The 15,220-nt window shown below is 30.0% G+C and overlaps 1 protein-coding gene across 1 annotated transcript; it reads left to right on the top strand.

Annotated features, from left to right (window-relative positions):
* The first annotated feature begins 251 nt into the window (after positions 1–251).
* Positions 252–11,266, top strand: LOC123658397 (gustatory and odorant receptor 22-like). The gene is made up of 9 exons (XM_045593826.1): positions 252–303; positions 1,896–2,045; positions 3,029–3,127; positions 4,699–4,871; positions 5,212–5,411; positions 6,053–6,198; positions 9,095–9,291; positions 10,064–10,225; positions 11,013–11,266. Exons 1-9 carry the CDS (start codon positions 270–272, stop codon positions 11,160–11,162), a joined length of 1,311 nt encoding a protein of 436 aa, XP_045449782.1. The 5' UTR covers positions 252–269; the 3' UTR covers positions 11,163–11,266.
* Positions 11,267–15,220: the final 3,954 nt, after the last annotated feature.

Raw genomic sequence — 15,220 nt, forward strand, 5'->3', positions numbered from 1 at the left:
TTCAAACAACTCTATACATTTCTATTGACAATCGCCCATAACTGAGTAAGACGAGAAGGGTACTACATGATTGATTGTATCGTATTTGTTACAAAAGCTTTCATAACGTGATCTGCTCTTGGAGTGAACGGTATTTGAAGATATTTATTGAAAATACAACAATATTAAATTGTAGTTGGATCATTTTACTATCGATTGCAATGGATACCAAGATATTTACTACTAAAACATACAATTTTACTACACAAAACGAAACTAAAAAGAGAAATATGTTTGAAAAGATCGACGGTAAAGACATAAGAGGTATAAGACTTTTTTTACAATTTTTTTTTGTTATAACAACACATCGAAAAAAACAAATGTATTTCTAAAAAAAAAACAAAAGTAACTTACATTAATGTTTAAATTAGACACATTTGGAATATGTAAAGCAAAAATGTACAATAGTAAAATATTGCTCAACAATATGTACCTACAATGCTTGCATATTACATTAAAAGCAAATACATTTATATCATATGTGACAGTATCGGTTGGCATGTTAGTGATTGTAGATAGTTTTTTATATATTTTTTTCAGTTTACGTGTCTGTTAAGCGAAAATATAATTCCTGAATTAATAGCAACGGAAAGCCCCACTGACTGTGACGACGTCGTTATTAAGCGATCACTGTTGCTCCCATTAACTAATTAGATGTTATTAGCTAATGGAAGTATAACTGTAAGCACAGTTACGTCATATACTCATTTTCACCTAAAATCATATTCACAACAACTAAGATACATATTTTACTTTTATGCGAAGTATTGTTGTAGACGCAAAATATGTTAAAAAAGCATTAATCCAGGACGAAAACTGTTTATATATAGTCTACGATTTGTGTTTTCAAATATCGTAGAAAAATTCTAACAAGATTCCTTCAATTAGATTAATCCTCCTATACAAAATGACATGTAGGTAAAGATGAGTGACATTTTTAGAAGGGAATATATTCTCAGCTAAGAAATAAATTATAAAAATGAAATAAAGCAAATTTAGTAATATTAATAATATTTATTTAGGTTTATGGTTTCGGATTCACAGGTCTACATTCTTAAAAGTTCATCATGAATGAAAAAATTATCTACCAAAAATTAAAATTAATAAATTATTTTGTTTTTCGTAAAGGCTCGACCAGAAATTAAAATTTTAAAAATAAAAAAACATTTCTATAATAAATTTAACAAAACCTTATACGAAATACAGCGCCGCTTAATCCACACATCTTTATTATTAAGTACCTGGATGAAAGGCCTCAGCTCGGTTTTATTTTTGGTAAATCGTGTTTTCTGGAAATTTTATTTAAATAAGAATTTACATACTGATGAAATATGAATAATATTTACGATCTTACCGTCATGATATTAAAACATATGGTTATTGGTTATCTAAAAAAATAAATAAATACTCGACCTGGAGACATGAGGATTTGATCTGAAGTCCTCTCGTTTCGAGAACGGCCGATTTCCCACCTGAGCTATTATAAAACCTCCATATTCCAATGATATTTAAGTCATTTTATTATTGCCTAAAAACAGGGATAAAACGACATTTTCTAAAAAAATATCCTAGCTAGATCGATTTATCGCCCCCGAAATCGATGCTTACTAAATTTCATGAAAATCGTTGAGCCGTTTCCGAGATTCAGTTTATAAATGTATGTATATAAGAATTGCTCGTTTTAAGGTATTAGATATTATCTTTAACCGAAAACTTTAGTTATTTAAATATAAACTTGAAATTGAGTTACACATACATACATACATATTCGCCTACTCTCTATATACTATCAGATAAATTGAAATATTCTTTATTACATGCAGTAAATATATGTCTAAGAATCAACACCCTTTTAGCTTATCAAGAAAAGGATATCTATGGACCGCAGATCACCGACAAAGATGGGGAGCTTCTTGACAAACACGACAGCTTTTATATAACTACAAAGAGCTTGCTGGTTCTCTTTCAAATCATGGGCGTCATGCCTATCATGAGGGTTCCTAGACGTAAGCATACATTTTAAAATTAAAATATAAGCACTTTCCGTAAGAAAAGCTATATTATATAAAAGGAGATATTTAAATATATGGCATATAATATTTAAGATTTTAAATATTACATTCACGTAATCAAACAGTTGTATTATTCGAGGTAACGACACTAAGTTTTAAATGGACGAAACGTGTGAATCGACGCCAGATGGTTACGGGCACAAATTCGGACCAACGCCGCTGAATTTTCAAGATAAATGTGTCTTTAAAATCATTTCGTACTTTAAGGTGAACGAAAACGTAGTAAAACTTAAAAGTTTAAAGAGAAATTAAAAAGTACTAAACGTCTGTCAATGTACATTGGAACACCTTAACGATATAACTTTTAATTTTTATTGATTATCAATAATTTTATTAATTTAACTTTCATATTGACATTATCAAAATGCATCGTATTACGTTTATCAAACTTTCAAACCATCCTCGTTAGTTACATTGTATCCGAGTAAACATTGTAAGTTCTTGAATTGAATGTACTTCTTGTTTATAAACTTTAGATTCGGAAGTTCTGCTATTATGATTAATGTTCTCTTGTAAATATAGTTCCGTAAGTGTATATATATTCTTTATTGCACTTAAAAAAATAAACAAGTAAAAATGTATGTTTCGATATTATTTGTTCTGTTTATAATATTTTCTAAAGTATGTTTAATATTGAAACAAATAGTTTGACTGTTGAAGAATAAATAAGAGCAATGATAGTTTTAGTTTCATCAGAAAAAAGAATTGCCAAAAATATAGTTATTTATATACTAAACAGATTTTGATAGTTTATAAAAATCTATATTATACTATACCCTATTATCTGTGTTTAAATAGTCAAAGGAATTTGTATAGACAGCTCTACTTAAAAAACCCCCTATATAAGTCGGTATATAGAGATTTACATATTATTAGTAGTCAACTTTTAAGCAATTGTATATATATTTAAATTTTAGATGCACAGACGACTAAACGTACAACTTTTAATTGGATTTCAAAAGCGACACTGTGGGCATATCTCGTATGGAGCCTTGAAAGTATTATCGTCATAAGAGGTAAAATTTATCAATTTATAAAAAAATTGTCAAAGAAAAAAATTATACATTAAAATAATTTATTAAGTTAATAAAAGAAATTATTTTTAAAGAAACGAAAGGTTTTGCTCACGGTATTAAAAGTTATTTTTATTCGTAATTTTTCAAGATAACATAATATAGAAACACGCAATAACCAATAAATATGTATTAATGTGGATGAATAAATAAAAAGTTGTTTTAATTGTTGGTTATCACAACGTATAATAATATAACGTCAAGTATTATTATATAACTAGCTTCTGCCTGCGACTTCGTCCACGTGGAATAGTAAAAATTCTGTTGTACATGATTTTTGCAAAACTTTTACTTTTTACGCAGGGCATACAGCGGAAGCTCTCAAAAAGAAAAAAGAAAACGATAAAACATTCTTTATTGGTGCTCCGCTCCTATTGAACTTTGCGCTATGATATATAGCCTATAGCCTTCCTCGATAAATGACTATCTAACACTGAAATAATTTTTCAAATAGGACCAGTAGTTGCTGAAATTAGTGCGTTCAAACAAACAAACGAACTCTTTATAACATTAGTATAGATTTTTACATAAAATAATTGCAAAGTTATCAATTACTTGAAAAATAATACACTACTGGGGGGTATCACTTAGCAAAAATTTAAGATAAATAATATAATTAAATACCTAATTATATTAATTATGCGTTAAACATAATTCGCCCATCACTATTAAAAACGTCAGATGTGAAAAACAGCAACTTTTCAGGAGAGCGATTCAAAGTGTAAATTGCGTGTATCTTTTTACTTATTTAAAGCAGGATCATGAAATTTTAAAGTAATGCTGTACAGGTTATTTATGTTTAATATTATTACTAACCGGCATTTAATGTGTAAATATGAGAAAAGTCACTTGTTACATTTTTAACGGGTTAAGACTAAGGTACTGATTTGTCAGAAGTACCACAACTAAATAATATATGCATAAAATAATGCTTGGTTATTTGGGAACTTTTTATGAAATAAACAAAAAAATGCGATTTTGCAGTTTCGACGATGTTAATAATCACTAGCGAATTTACGATTTATAAAAGGAATGCAATATCGTAACTTAAAGCTCATATATAATAACTTGAAGTAAATTGAAAAATCATAAATTTTATGATAATAATTGTGTTCGCTCGCATACGAAAAAAAACCTTTTTCAATTACATTGACAAGTAATAAAACGTATGTAGACGAAAAAATAGTCAAGTGAATACGCGTTATCAAATACAACTCAAAAAGAGGTACTCATCAGATCTCAATTAAATTTAAATGGGATCACATGACACGCACTCACCTTTCGATTTAAAAAATAATCACTGAAGTCGTTCCACCCAGTCAAATGTTCTGAGTTGACATACATTTAAAAAAAAATACAATCGAATTGAAAACCTCCCTTTTTTGGGAGTCGGTTAAAACTAAACGATAATATAAGGCACATTAAAATATAATTCAGAATTATAATTTAAATGTTATTTTCTCTTAAAAGTTCAATACAAAGTTGTTATATACACACATTATGTTTCAACATAGTTGGCAGAGAACGTCTCGCAAACTTTCAACAGAACTCCAACAAGCGATTTGACGAGGTTATCTATAATATAATATTTCTCAGCATCCTCATCCCACACTTTCTACTACCTATCGCCTCCTGGCGACATGGGCCTGAAGTTGCTATATTTAAAAACATGTGGACCCATTACCAGGTAAGATTTTTTTATTAATAAACTTATTTACAAAAAATACGTTAGCTGGCAACTACGATAACACTCCGTTAAAAAGTGTCTTTTATTGTAAGTTTAAGAATTGCGTAGCATTCAATTCGTCTCAAGATAATTAATAAAACCGAACAGGCACTTGGCTAAGATAAATATGTATATAGTATTCCTACAAAAATTTCTACGATTTCTACAACTTTCTTATTAAGAGTTACCACGTTAACCTAGGTAATTGTAATGCTAAAATTTCACAACTGTACATCGAAACTGTAATAAGCATTAGTTTCACGTCAATACACAAGATATTCATATGTGCTTTTATTTTCAGCTAAAATATTTAAAAATAACAGGAACACCGATTGTTTTTCCAAATCTATATTCCCTTACATGGGGACTATGTATATTTTCATGGGCACTCAGCTTCGCTGTGATTCTCTCGCAAAATTATTTACAAGATGACTTTGAACTTTGGCACTCATTTGCATACTATCACATCATTGCCATGCTAGACGGATTCTGTTCATTATGGTAAGTATAAAGGGCCGTAGTGAACGATGAATTGACAAAACGAGTATATATTTATTCCCTTATATAATAATTTCAGTATGTATATATTTTTACGTACCTGGGTGACCGAGCTAAGCTCGGTGTTTTTAGCAAATCGTGTTTTTTAGAAATCATTTTTATTTATTTATTTATTTTATATTTTATTGTACACCACAAATATATTACAAATAAAGCATAAACATATTTAAATACGAATAATATTTTCCGATTTTACCGATATAATAATTACCGTGGTCTTCTCGGTCGATACCGACCAGCCGATTTCCTTCTGAGCTATTACAAACTATAGTGACAGTTGCGAAATTTACCTTCGTATCCTAACGATATCGTAGCCATTTTTTTCCTTGTCTAAAAACAGGGATTAATTGACATTTTCTGAAAATGCATCCTAGCTATAACGAGTTATCGGCCCCGAAATCCCCTGCATACTAAATTTCATGAAAATCGTTGGAGCCGTTTCCGAGATTCAAATTATATATATATACAAAAATTGCTCGTTTAATAGTATTAGATATAGACATTAAAAACCAGCTAATAATTTAAAACAATTACTTTTTAACTGACTCATTAATAACCCATTTGTTGTATTACAATTATTTCAGGTACATAAATTGCAATGCGTTTGGAACTGCTTCTAAGGGTTTAGCAGCAAACCTACATAAGGCATTAGAAGCGGAACATCCCGCATTGAAGTTAGCACAATTTCGTCATTTGTGGGTTGACTTGTCTCACATGATGCAGCAGTTAGGTAATCCAGTGTAGTCTAATTAATTGATATATTTAATTTTTACTTGCTAATAATTTTAAATATGTTAAACAAATTAAATATATTTTGTGGTATTTATAATTAGTAATATATATATACTCATAATATAAACCTCCACGCCACACCGCTCCAAACCTAAAAATTCAATGACAAATAGTCTAAACTAACCTAACTTAACTAAGCAACATAGATGAATTTAAAAATAAAATTAAGAAAAGAAAACTTTTATAGAATTACTTCAAAATATTGCGTTTCGGATACGACCATCAACGACGTCTGCCCAAATAATAAGGCTCGGGTAAAAGACTTAGTTAGGTAGGCATGTGATAGTAATGAAAAAATAAATAGTAGGTAATGAACAAGTAGGAGCGGTCCCCCAACGCGATGTATTTTTTTTTAGAATTATTAATACTCGTACATACTTAGGTACTTTAAGATTGAGTTTCTTTAATTATTTTTTACTTTTTAAAGGCAACTCAGGTTATTGTGTCGGGGGTTTTTTCAAATTTTTAATTTAATTTTTATTTTATACTTTTTATAGGTGCACTTATTATAATGTGGATTTTGTTAAGTTGTTAATAATTGGGTATTTTCCCCACTTTTACCCCAGAGTTTTTTCAGGGCTGAATCGATTTTCATTGAACACATTATTTTGTAATGTGCACGTGATGCGCTTTCCTTTGAGACCCCACTAGATTATATTTGCAGACATTCGGTTATTCTTCCCTACTTTCACCCCCCACAACTTTTAAACGACTCAACCGATTTTCATCAAGCATATCTAAAAACACTCGCTCGTAACTAACTTTTCATACAAAAAAACTAAATTGAAATCGCTACATCCGTTCGCGAGCTACGAAGCCACAGACAGACAGACAGACATGTCAAACTTATAACATCCCTCTTTTTGCGTCGGGGGTTAATAAAAAAACCTAAATGTAAACAAAAATATAATATCGGTGTATATTGTAACTGAAAAAAAAATTAGACAACAAGATAACAAGTGACAAATAAACTCTTGGGCTTGATGCCATAATTGATGCATGATTAAATGAACAACATATCTGCTGTGAGATTGTAACTATTCTGCTAGTATCTTAAATATATAAACTTTGTTACAACAAACGTTTTTGGGCAGTGGTGTTGGACGTTTAATCCGTCACGAATCACTCAATAATAATTATTATAAACAATCGAACAAAATTTTGGAAAAACAACAGTATACTTATACACTCAAACGCTTATATTGGAGCCAACTGGAAAGTTAAACCCGTAATGTGTATTTAAAACCACTATCAATAAACCGCAAACCCTTAACAATATTTATTAACAAATGGTCACATGGTTTTGAAGTGGTGACAATTATTTACACTAAAGTGCTACTTGTGGTGTCCCTAGCGAATAAAACTATCGTAAACAAATTTCAAACTCCATCAAGTCGCTTACTAATGAACACAAAAAACTCACAAAAAGACAAATAGCCTAACTTATTACGTAAGTACAACATCTCCATTTTATTATAGGTAAGGACTGCTGAAGACTGCTTCGACTATAAAACTTAATGGTGATAGAACACTAAAATCAATTCAGCGGTATACGATTAGTAAATCGTTACTATTAGTTTGATTTTATGCAAATAACACTACTAACTGAGGTATGGCAAAGCAGAAATTTCCTGCTCAAAATATGGAGCAGCCCGACTGGGGTAGTACCTCGACCTTACAGAAGATCACAGCAAAATAATACTGTTTTCAAGCAATATTGTGTTCCTGTTGGTGAGTAAGGTGACCAGAGCTCCTGGGGGGATTGGGGATTGGGTCGGCAACGCGCTTGCGATGCTTCTGGTGTTGCAGGTGTCTATAAGCTACGGTAATCGCTTACTGTGATACGTGTGTCGTGTTTAGTGAGCCGTACGCTTGTTTGCCGACCTAGTGACAGAAAAATAATTTTAAACCATTAATATTATTTTGTAACGAAGACTAGAGCGTAAATTTATATAAAGATCATTCAAATGTAAATTAAATAAACAAAAAAAAAGTATGTAAATTAAGAAGTACTCGTGTAAGTCAACAGTGGGCCAAGCTTTTGTTGAAAACTGAATAAATATTAGCTCCAGATTCGTCTTCCCGCTTATAAATATGAAACGAAACTGAAAAATTAACATGAGCCGTTATTTACAATAGCTTTGAGCTAAATATGATTTGTGCGAAGACATCGTTATAAATCAGATTTATTCTTTCAAATGTTTATCAAATTGTGCGCGTCAATTTATTGTTTTAATCACAAAATATAAAACTAAAAGCGAGTAATATGTACATATATAATTAATTATACATGTGTGGGTGTTACATTTATGGCTATATAAGCAAGGATATTTTATCTATTTCAACTTAACAAAAAACAAAATTATAGTCAAGTATTATATGTAAAAGTTTGCATGTACACACACCTTTCAGTATTGTTGTTTTTTAAGCATAAAAAGCACGGTGGATATAAACTTTATAGCTAAAAAAATAATTAGATAACATTAAACCTCAGAGGTATTTTGCACGAGTAAAGTAACGGTATTGGACAGTTTTATTTCCTTTTTTTATTAATGAAGTTGACAAGAGTCATTTAAATTCTTAAGATCAAATCTTTCTTTATCAGCTCCTAGTTGTTTAATAGAATAAGACTTACAAAAATTACTGTAAAGATTGGCGTTATAAATGTAACGAAATAAAAATGACCTTGAGGTAGTTAGTAGGTTAGAGCAATAATGTAATGAAAATAAACAGTTAAAAACCAACATTTGAAGTATTTAACATTTTTCAATGGGTTTTTTTTTAACAAAAATCGTGATAAAGAAAAAAACGAAAGTATATAATTTATGTTTTAGGTAGAGCGTATTCAAACATGTATGGCATATACTGCATGGTCATATTTTTCACAACCACAATTTCCTTATACGGGTCTCTCTCTGAAATACTGGAACATGGTCTTAGTTACAAAGAAATGGGATTATTTGTGATAGTAGGTTATTGTATGACCCTACTTTTCATCATTTGTAACGAAGCTTACCACGCTACGAGAAAGGTAGGTCTTATGTTATCATTTTACCAATGTATGCGTCATTTACTTTAATTAATATATTTCTAGTACACAAAGTTAAGTCAACTGATATTACGTAAGCTATGGCTATTGTCGTGGGCTAGCATAATTGTCATATTATTTATTCAAGCCGGCACTTTAATAATGAGTATTCGACCTTAACCCTTTATGTGTAACACTATGTAAATTTACATTTAATTGTCATAACTTCAGCTGTAATCAACTATTCATTAATGCGACAACTTGAAATAACTTGATTTTCAACTAATCTAATTTTGTATGGATGAATTGTAGGAATTCAAGTTATAGATAAACAAAACACTCTGGTGTATTTCACGACAAAATACTTCACAATTCAACCACTGTATCTTTGGGATGCCATGCTCATTTTTAGTGTTTATCCATCGTAGGATTTTAAATTATCTTACGTAACGTCTATTGTTCTAAAAGTACTATACCGTAACAACAAGCAATTATGGCACTGTTGGACAAAGACTTAATTATGTAAAATTAATGGAGTTCCATCAGCTGGTATAACGCGTATGTCTCAAAATTTCTTTCAAGATATGTATATTTACTTACAATACCTTTGTTTTTATCAAAAATATTTCATTTACATGGATCGAAATACTTAACTTTTCGGTTAAGATCCACATACTTCTTCCACTACACTATATTTTCTCTTAACACTATAGAATTTAATACATGTACCTATATACAACAAAGACATTGTATGTACTAATTAAATAACTCGCAGGTCGGACTGGAATTTCAAGTTCGTCTTCTAAACGTGAATCTAGGAGCTATTGATCGTAGCACGCAGCGCGAAGTTGAAATGTTCCTAGTTGCGATCGCCAAGAACCCGCCCATAATGAATCTTGACGGTTTCACTAACATTAACAGGGAACTCTTCACGGCGGTAATTAATCTAGCTTAATTTTAATTAATGTTCATATTCGAAATGTTTTTGTCGAATTTGTGTTCTTACTTTCATTTGTACTAGCTGTCACATTTACGGTTGCTTTTAAAAGTAATCCTACGAGTATTTTAATCCGCTTCAATTAAAAAAAGGTATAATGTGAAAACATTCTGAAAATTTGCTTCCCTTCGTATTTAGTAAATACACTATTATAGATTCAATTATACAAAATTAATTCTCATTATGTACAAAACAATGAAAGAAATTGAATTACAGTTCCCATTGCAAAATTCTATGTATACAATATACATATACAACTATGAATATATAATTTATCGGGCTACTGAACATGCTTTCACTTTTCGCATATTTTCATAAAATTTATTTGAAAGAATTGATGAAAACAGCAACTCATCAAATGATTAACATGTCCATACATGTCAATTCTTATTGCTCTATGTGAATGTTTAAGGCTTGAATTTGAATTCGAATTATATTTGGAAAAATATTATATATGCAAAGGCTGTGACACTATAGAATTAAACAAATTCATCTTAAAAATTTATTAACTATTGTGTTAACTTGAGTGAAATGGAGTTTTTATAAATCCATACAGAATATTGCAGTTGTTAGAAATCAAAAAGAAGCTAAAATACCGTCAAGGGCGAGATACACTAAGACATTGATATTTAAATTAAATAAAAAGATAAACATTTAGTGTTACATACATTCTCTATCTTAACAGTCAGTTTTTATTATAATATATTAATGTTGTTATATTTTACAGAACATATCGTTCATGTCTACATACCTTATAGTGTTAATGCAGTTCAAGTTGACGCTTTTGAGGCAAGGCTCAAAGGTAGTGAAGAAAATTGTCAACACAATATTTAATACATCTACTACTTTAGCTGATGATGATGAATTTGATGAATGATTAAAATCAAAAACATCAGTTTTATTTCTTCAATATTGTAGTAGCTTAAATGTAGTTGTAATACATATAATGTAGTATGGTATAACAATAAAAAATTTGCAAATAATCATGGCTATTTTATTAAAAACACGTTCACCTACTGTAATTAAAATAATTAGTTATGGTATATATAACTCCTATCGAGTGACTTCATGTCGTTATAAGATTTAAAAAATACGTATTTCTTAAATATCATAATTATGTTGAGTCTAAAATTTTTCCCTTCTAAGAAATTCGAAGATATACGAGTATAATAACACTAAGCATCAGAGTAGCTTGGCAGCTTACGATTGTAAGCTTATTTCTTTTTAGTAAAAGAAGAGTACTTTGCAACGCAGTTTAAAAGGTGATAGTTGAAATTATATTGAAATAAAATAGAGAGTTAAGGTAAACATACACAGGCTAAGCGATTTATTACACTATTTGTTTTTTCGGTGCCAAGATGGTCAGGTGAATATGTGAATCGTTACCATTATCTATATTATATTATCCACATTCGATTTGGTCTATTGAGTTTTCGTGTCCTAATTATTAGTTTAAGCTACTTAATATTATTTATATTTAATTTTTTTCCCAAATGTAAGAATTTGTATCTCATTTAAAACGATTGATTCCATAGATATTGAGTAAATTTAACGGCACCAGGTAGTCAGACATTTGGAATGAAACGAATAGATTTTTCTGTAACTAAGGCAACATTTTGACCATTTCTGGTGAGGAACCCTTCTCTGTAGAAGTTACTCTTGAAATTGTAATCCTGTCTGAACAATAAACAGATCACAAACCGAGCGTTGCTTGAGTAACTCGTATCGATCCTTTCAAGAAAGATTCCTTATAAATCGCCATGTGTCTACGTAAGATTACCAGTGTAGACTGGATGAGGAATGCGGAAAACTGGGATATCTGGCGCGAACTTGGATGATGATGTGTCCAAACTGATTACGAAATTTAAAAATGTTTACTATTCTTTTTTTATTTTATTTATAAATAATATAATGTGATTGTAATTTGAAAAACTTTGAGATTAAAATTCGTACATTAGCGTCTTCAGCAGAAAATAGGATAGATACACAAGTTGTAAGTTTGAATTAATGCTTTGTTTGTTGTCACCGAATATCCCTTTAGTAAATTTATGTGTGTTCCCAATATCTTAGATTTCATACAAATAATGGTTTGCAAAGTATCATGAGTCACTATTACAAAATATTATTTTTTCCTTTACTCTATTTCTGTTGTATGTGTACCTATCACGCACCATTATATTTTTAAAATAAAAAGTTATAAAAGTTGGCAAATCGTTGAATATTTATAGCCTTGTATAGGACGGTATAGTGAAAATTTTATTTTAATATTCAATATCTTAATACAGGAAAAAAATGCCCGCAGCCTCTTGATTGATTAAAGTGAACGAAAATTCTGTGATGTATATTTAAAATGTCGCTTCGCTTTTGCATGAAAATGAACAAGGCTTATTCTATTGATAACAATTTAAAAATATAACTTAAATTATATTTTCAAGGTCATGTCATTATTTTTCTTTTCAATTTTTATTTGTTTTAACTATTTTTTTGGTTATTTTCTATGTCTCCCAATTTTTTGTATACGTTAGAACACTTGATTAAACAGATATAAAAGGCCGCTATCGTATGCGCCAGAAATGTCTTGTTTAAATTTTTGTATAAATATATTTCTGTTTTACAATATTATTTTTGTTTTGCGGTTTTTCATTTTCAAATATTACTATTAAAAATATTACTAATGTTTCAAAATGAAAATTAATAATATTAAAACGAATAACCTAATTTTCTTTTGCGCATTTAATCTTTCTTCTACACGGAGAAAAGGCTTTTGCCCAGCTGTGGGATGTTACACGTTGAATTGTATCGTTTTGAATCGTTTTATTTAAATAGTTTTGATAATGAAACCACTTTTTCAGATTTTATCGCGGTTTATTAAGTTTTTAGGTTCTCGATATTTTCGATACTTTACAGCAATCATGGTCACGGGAGGAAGACTTTTTTCAATTGCTACTCTAGATATCTAACCTAAAACCTTTTGTGAGTTTCTATCCCTATACGGTTTCTATTGTGGTAATGAAATTTTAACGAAGTCGCTATGTACACAAATATAGTAAGCAATGTAGACTCAAGAGTTAGCTTGTTCATTTAATATCTAAAAATGACAGAATATAATTGATTCTACATTGTACATTTGAAAATGGCGAGGGCTAGTATCTTACCGTAATGAAATGTAATGTTTTATTCGTTTTTAACCATATGTTGTTTAATAAAGCTTGGGTTTATTAAAACTTTAGTCACGTATGTCGAAATCTCAGCATTAAGTTTGTACCCCATACATCTGTAGTCAAGTGAGCGTGTGAATAAAGAATCCCGTAGCGAATTCCGGCCGAAACGGCAAGGGACCGCTATAAATGCCTTCAAAGAACGCGGAAATGTCCGTAGAACTTACTGTAATGTATGAGTAAATATATATTCATGTAAATAAATGTAGGTTACGTACTGTTATACGGCTTTCTATTTGAGCCTTTTTAAAAAAAGAATAAAAGGAAATATGAACTTGATTTGGAAAAAGGGTCACTTTATTATTTTGAAACAGTGGAAATAGAAAAGGCAAGTGGTCTGACCCGATGTTGACTGGAGACTGAGCCCTGAAGACTCGAGATTAATAAGCTTGTAATTCAAAGTGCTTACGAGGCACCAGTGTAAGGGTTATTACATACATAACACGTATATAACAGCCCCCCGGTTAAGAGGGAAACTTACGGAAAATGTAAGTTTCCGGTAGTAATTATTCAGTACGTAAACGCGGAATAGTTGAAACTGGTCTAAGTTCAATATCAGGATTATCGTTATCTGTAATATTCTCTGTTATAGGATTAACCACGAGCTTTTTAGAACACTTGCCCCTTTTACAAAAATAGCTTAAAACTAAGGAGATACATAAAATTAAAGATAATATACTAATAATAGGAAAACTTACATGATTATTAAAGTTGCTAGGTTTTTCAACAATTTTCAAGTTATTGATTATTTCATCGGATACAATTTTAAAAGTTTTTAAATTATCTAGGCTAACACTTTTAATTTTAGGAGTTGGTATATCAATATTTATTTTCTTAAGCCGATTAAAACTACAACAACTATCATTAATTATATTAAAGTCTGAGGATATAGAGGGAACATTAATTTTTGGATATGTTTTTGCAACTAATTTTAGATTCTTAAAGAAGGCTGTACATTGAGAAGGAATATTAAGGATACCTGTACCGGATATTACAAATTCAAAGATATTGTGATCACATTCTATAGATAGTTTTGAGGGTTTTGTTTGGACAAATACCCATTTATTATTGTTTAATCTGTGCCAAATATCTACATCTCCAAAGATAAAATTATAAGGGCAATTTTCAGGAATTGATGACAAGGCTTGGGTGATAATTTCTACTTCACAGGAGGGATTATTAAGTACAGCGTAGACATCTGTGATTTCACAAAGGTAAGTTTCGGTAAGTATCTTTTTACAAGTATGTAGATTACTAAGGTAAGTATATGATAATCTATCTATACTAAGAGCCAGGAACTGTTCTGAAGGAAGAATCATAGCAAACGAGTTCAACTTGTCGCTGTCGTGTGGGGTTGGTAAAGGTATGTTTTTATATACATTAAATTGCTGTAGGTCTACTAAAGGAAGCTTAACTATAAACATTATTCTATTATTTAGGTAATAACATGTTAAATCGGCTATATTAATAAAAGTATGTATATTGCTTATATCTAAACTTACAGGAAAATCTCTATACTTAGGAATTAACTTAAGATTATTAACAATATCATTATACAATTGATTCGGTGTCAGAATTGATGGGTGTAGAATATTGCTTTTTACAAATAAAATGGAATTTAGTAAATCTTCGACTCTAAAGGACAACGTAAATAAACTTGATTGTAATGCATTTAGAATACCATTAAACATATTTTCTACAGTAACAGTATTAAATT

This window comes from Melitaea cinxia, chromosome 12, assembly GCF_905220565.1.
Source record: "Melitaea cinxia chromosome 12, ilMelCinx1.1, whole genome shotgun sequence".
Lineage (NCBI taxonomy): Eukaryota > Metazoa > Arthropoda > Insecta > Lepidoptera > Nymphalidae > Melitaea > Melitaea cinxia.

Coding starts and splice junctions, on each gene's coding strand:
- LOC123658397 (XM_045593826.1), top strand. CDS start 270: ATGTTTGAAAAGATCGACGGTAAAGACATAAGAG. Junction 2,046..3,028: donor TATCATGAGGGTTCCTAGAC/GTAAGCATACAT, acceptor TTTAAATTTTAG/ATGCACAGACGACTAAACGT. Junction 9,292..10,063: donor CTTACCACGCTACGAGAAAG/GTAGGTCTTATG, acceptor AATAACTCGCAG/GTCGGACTGGAATTTCAAGT.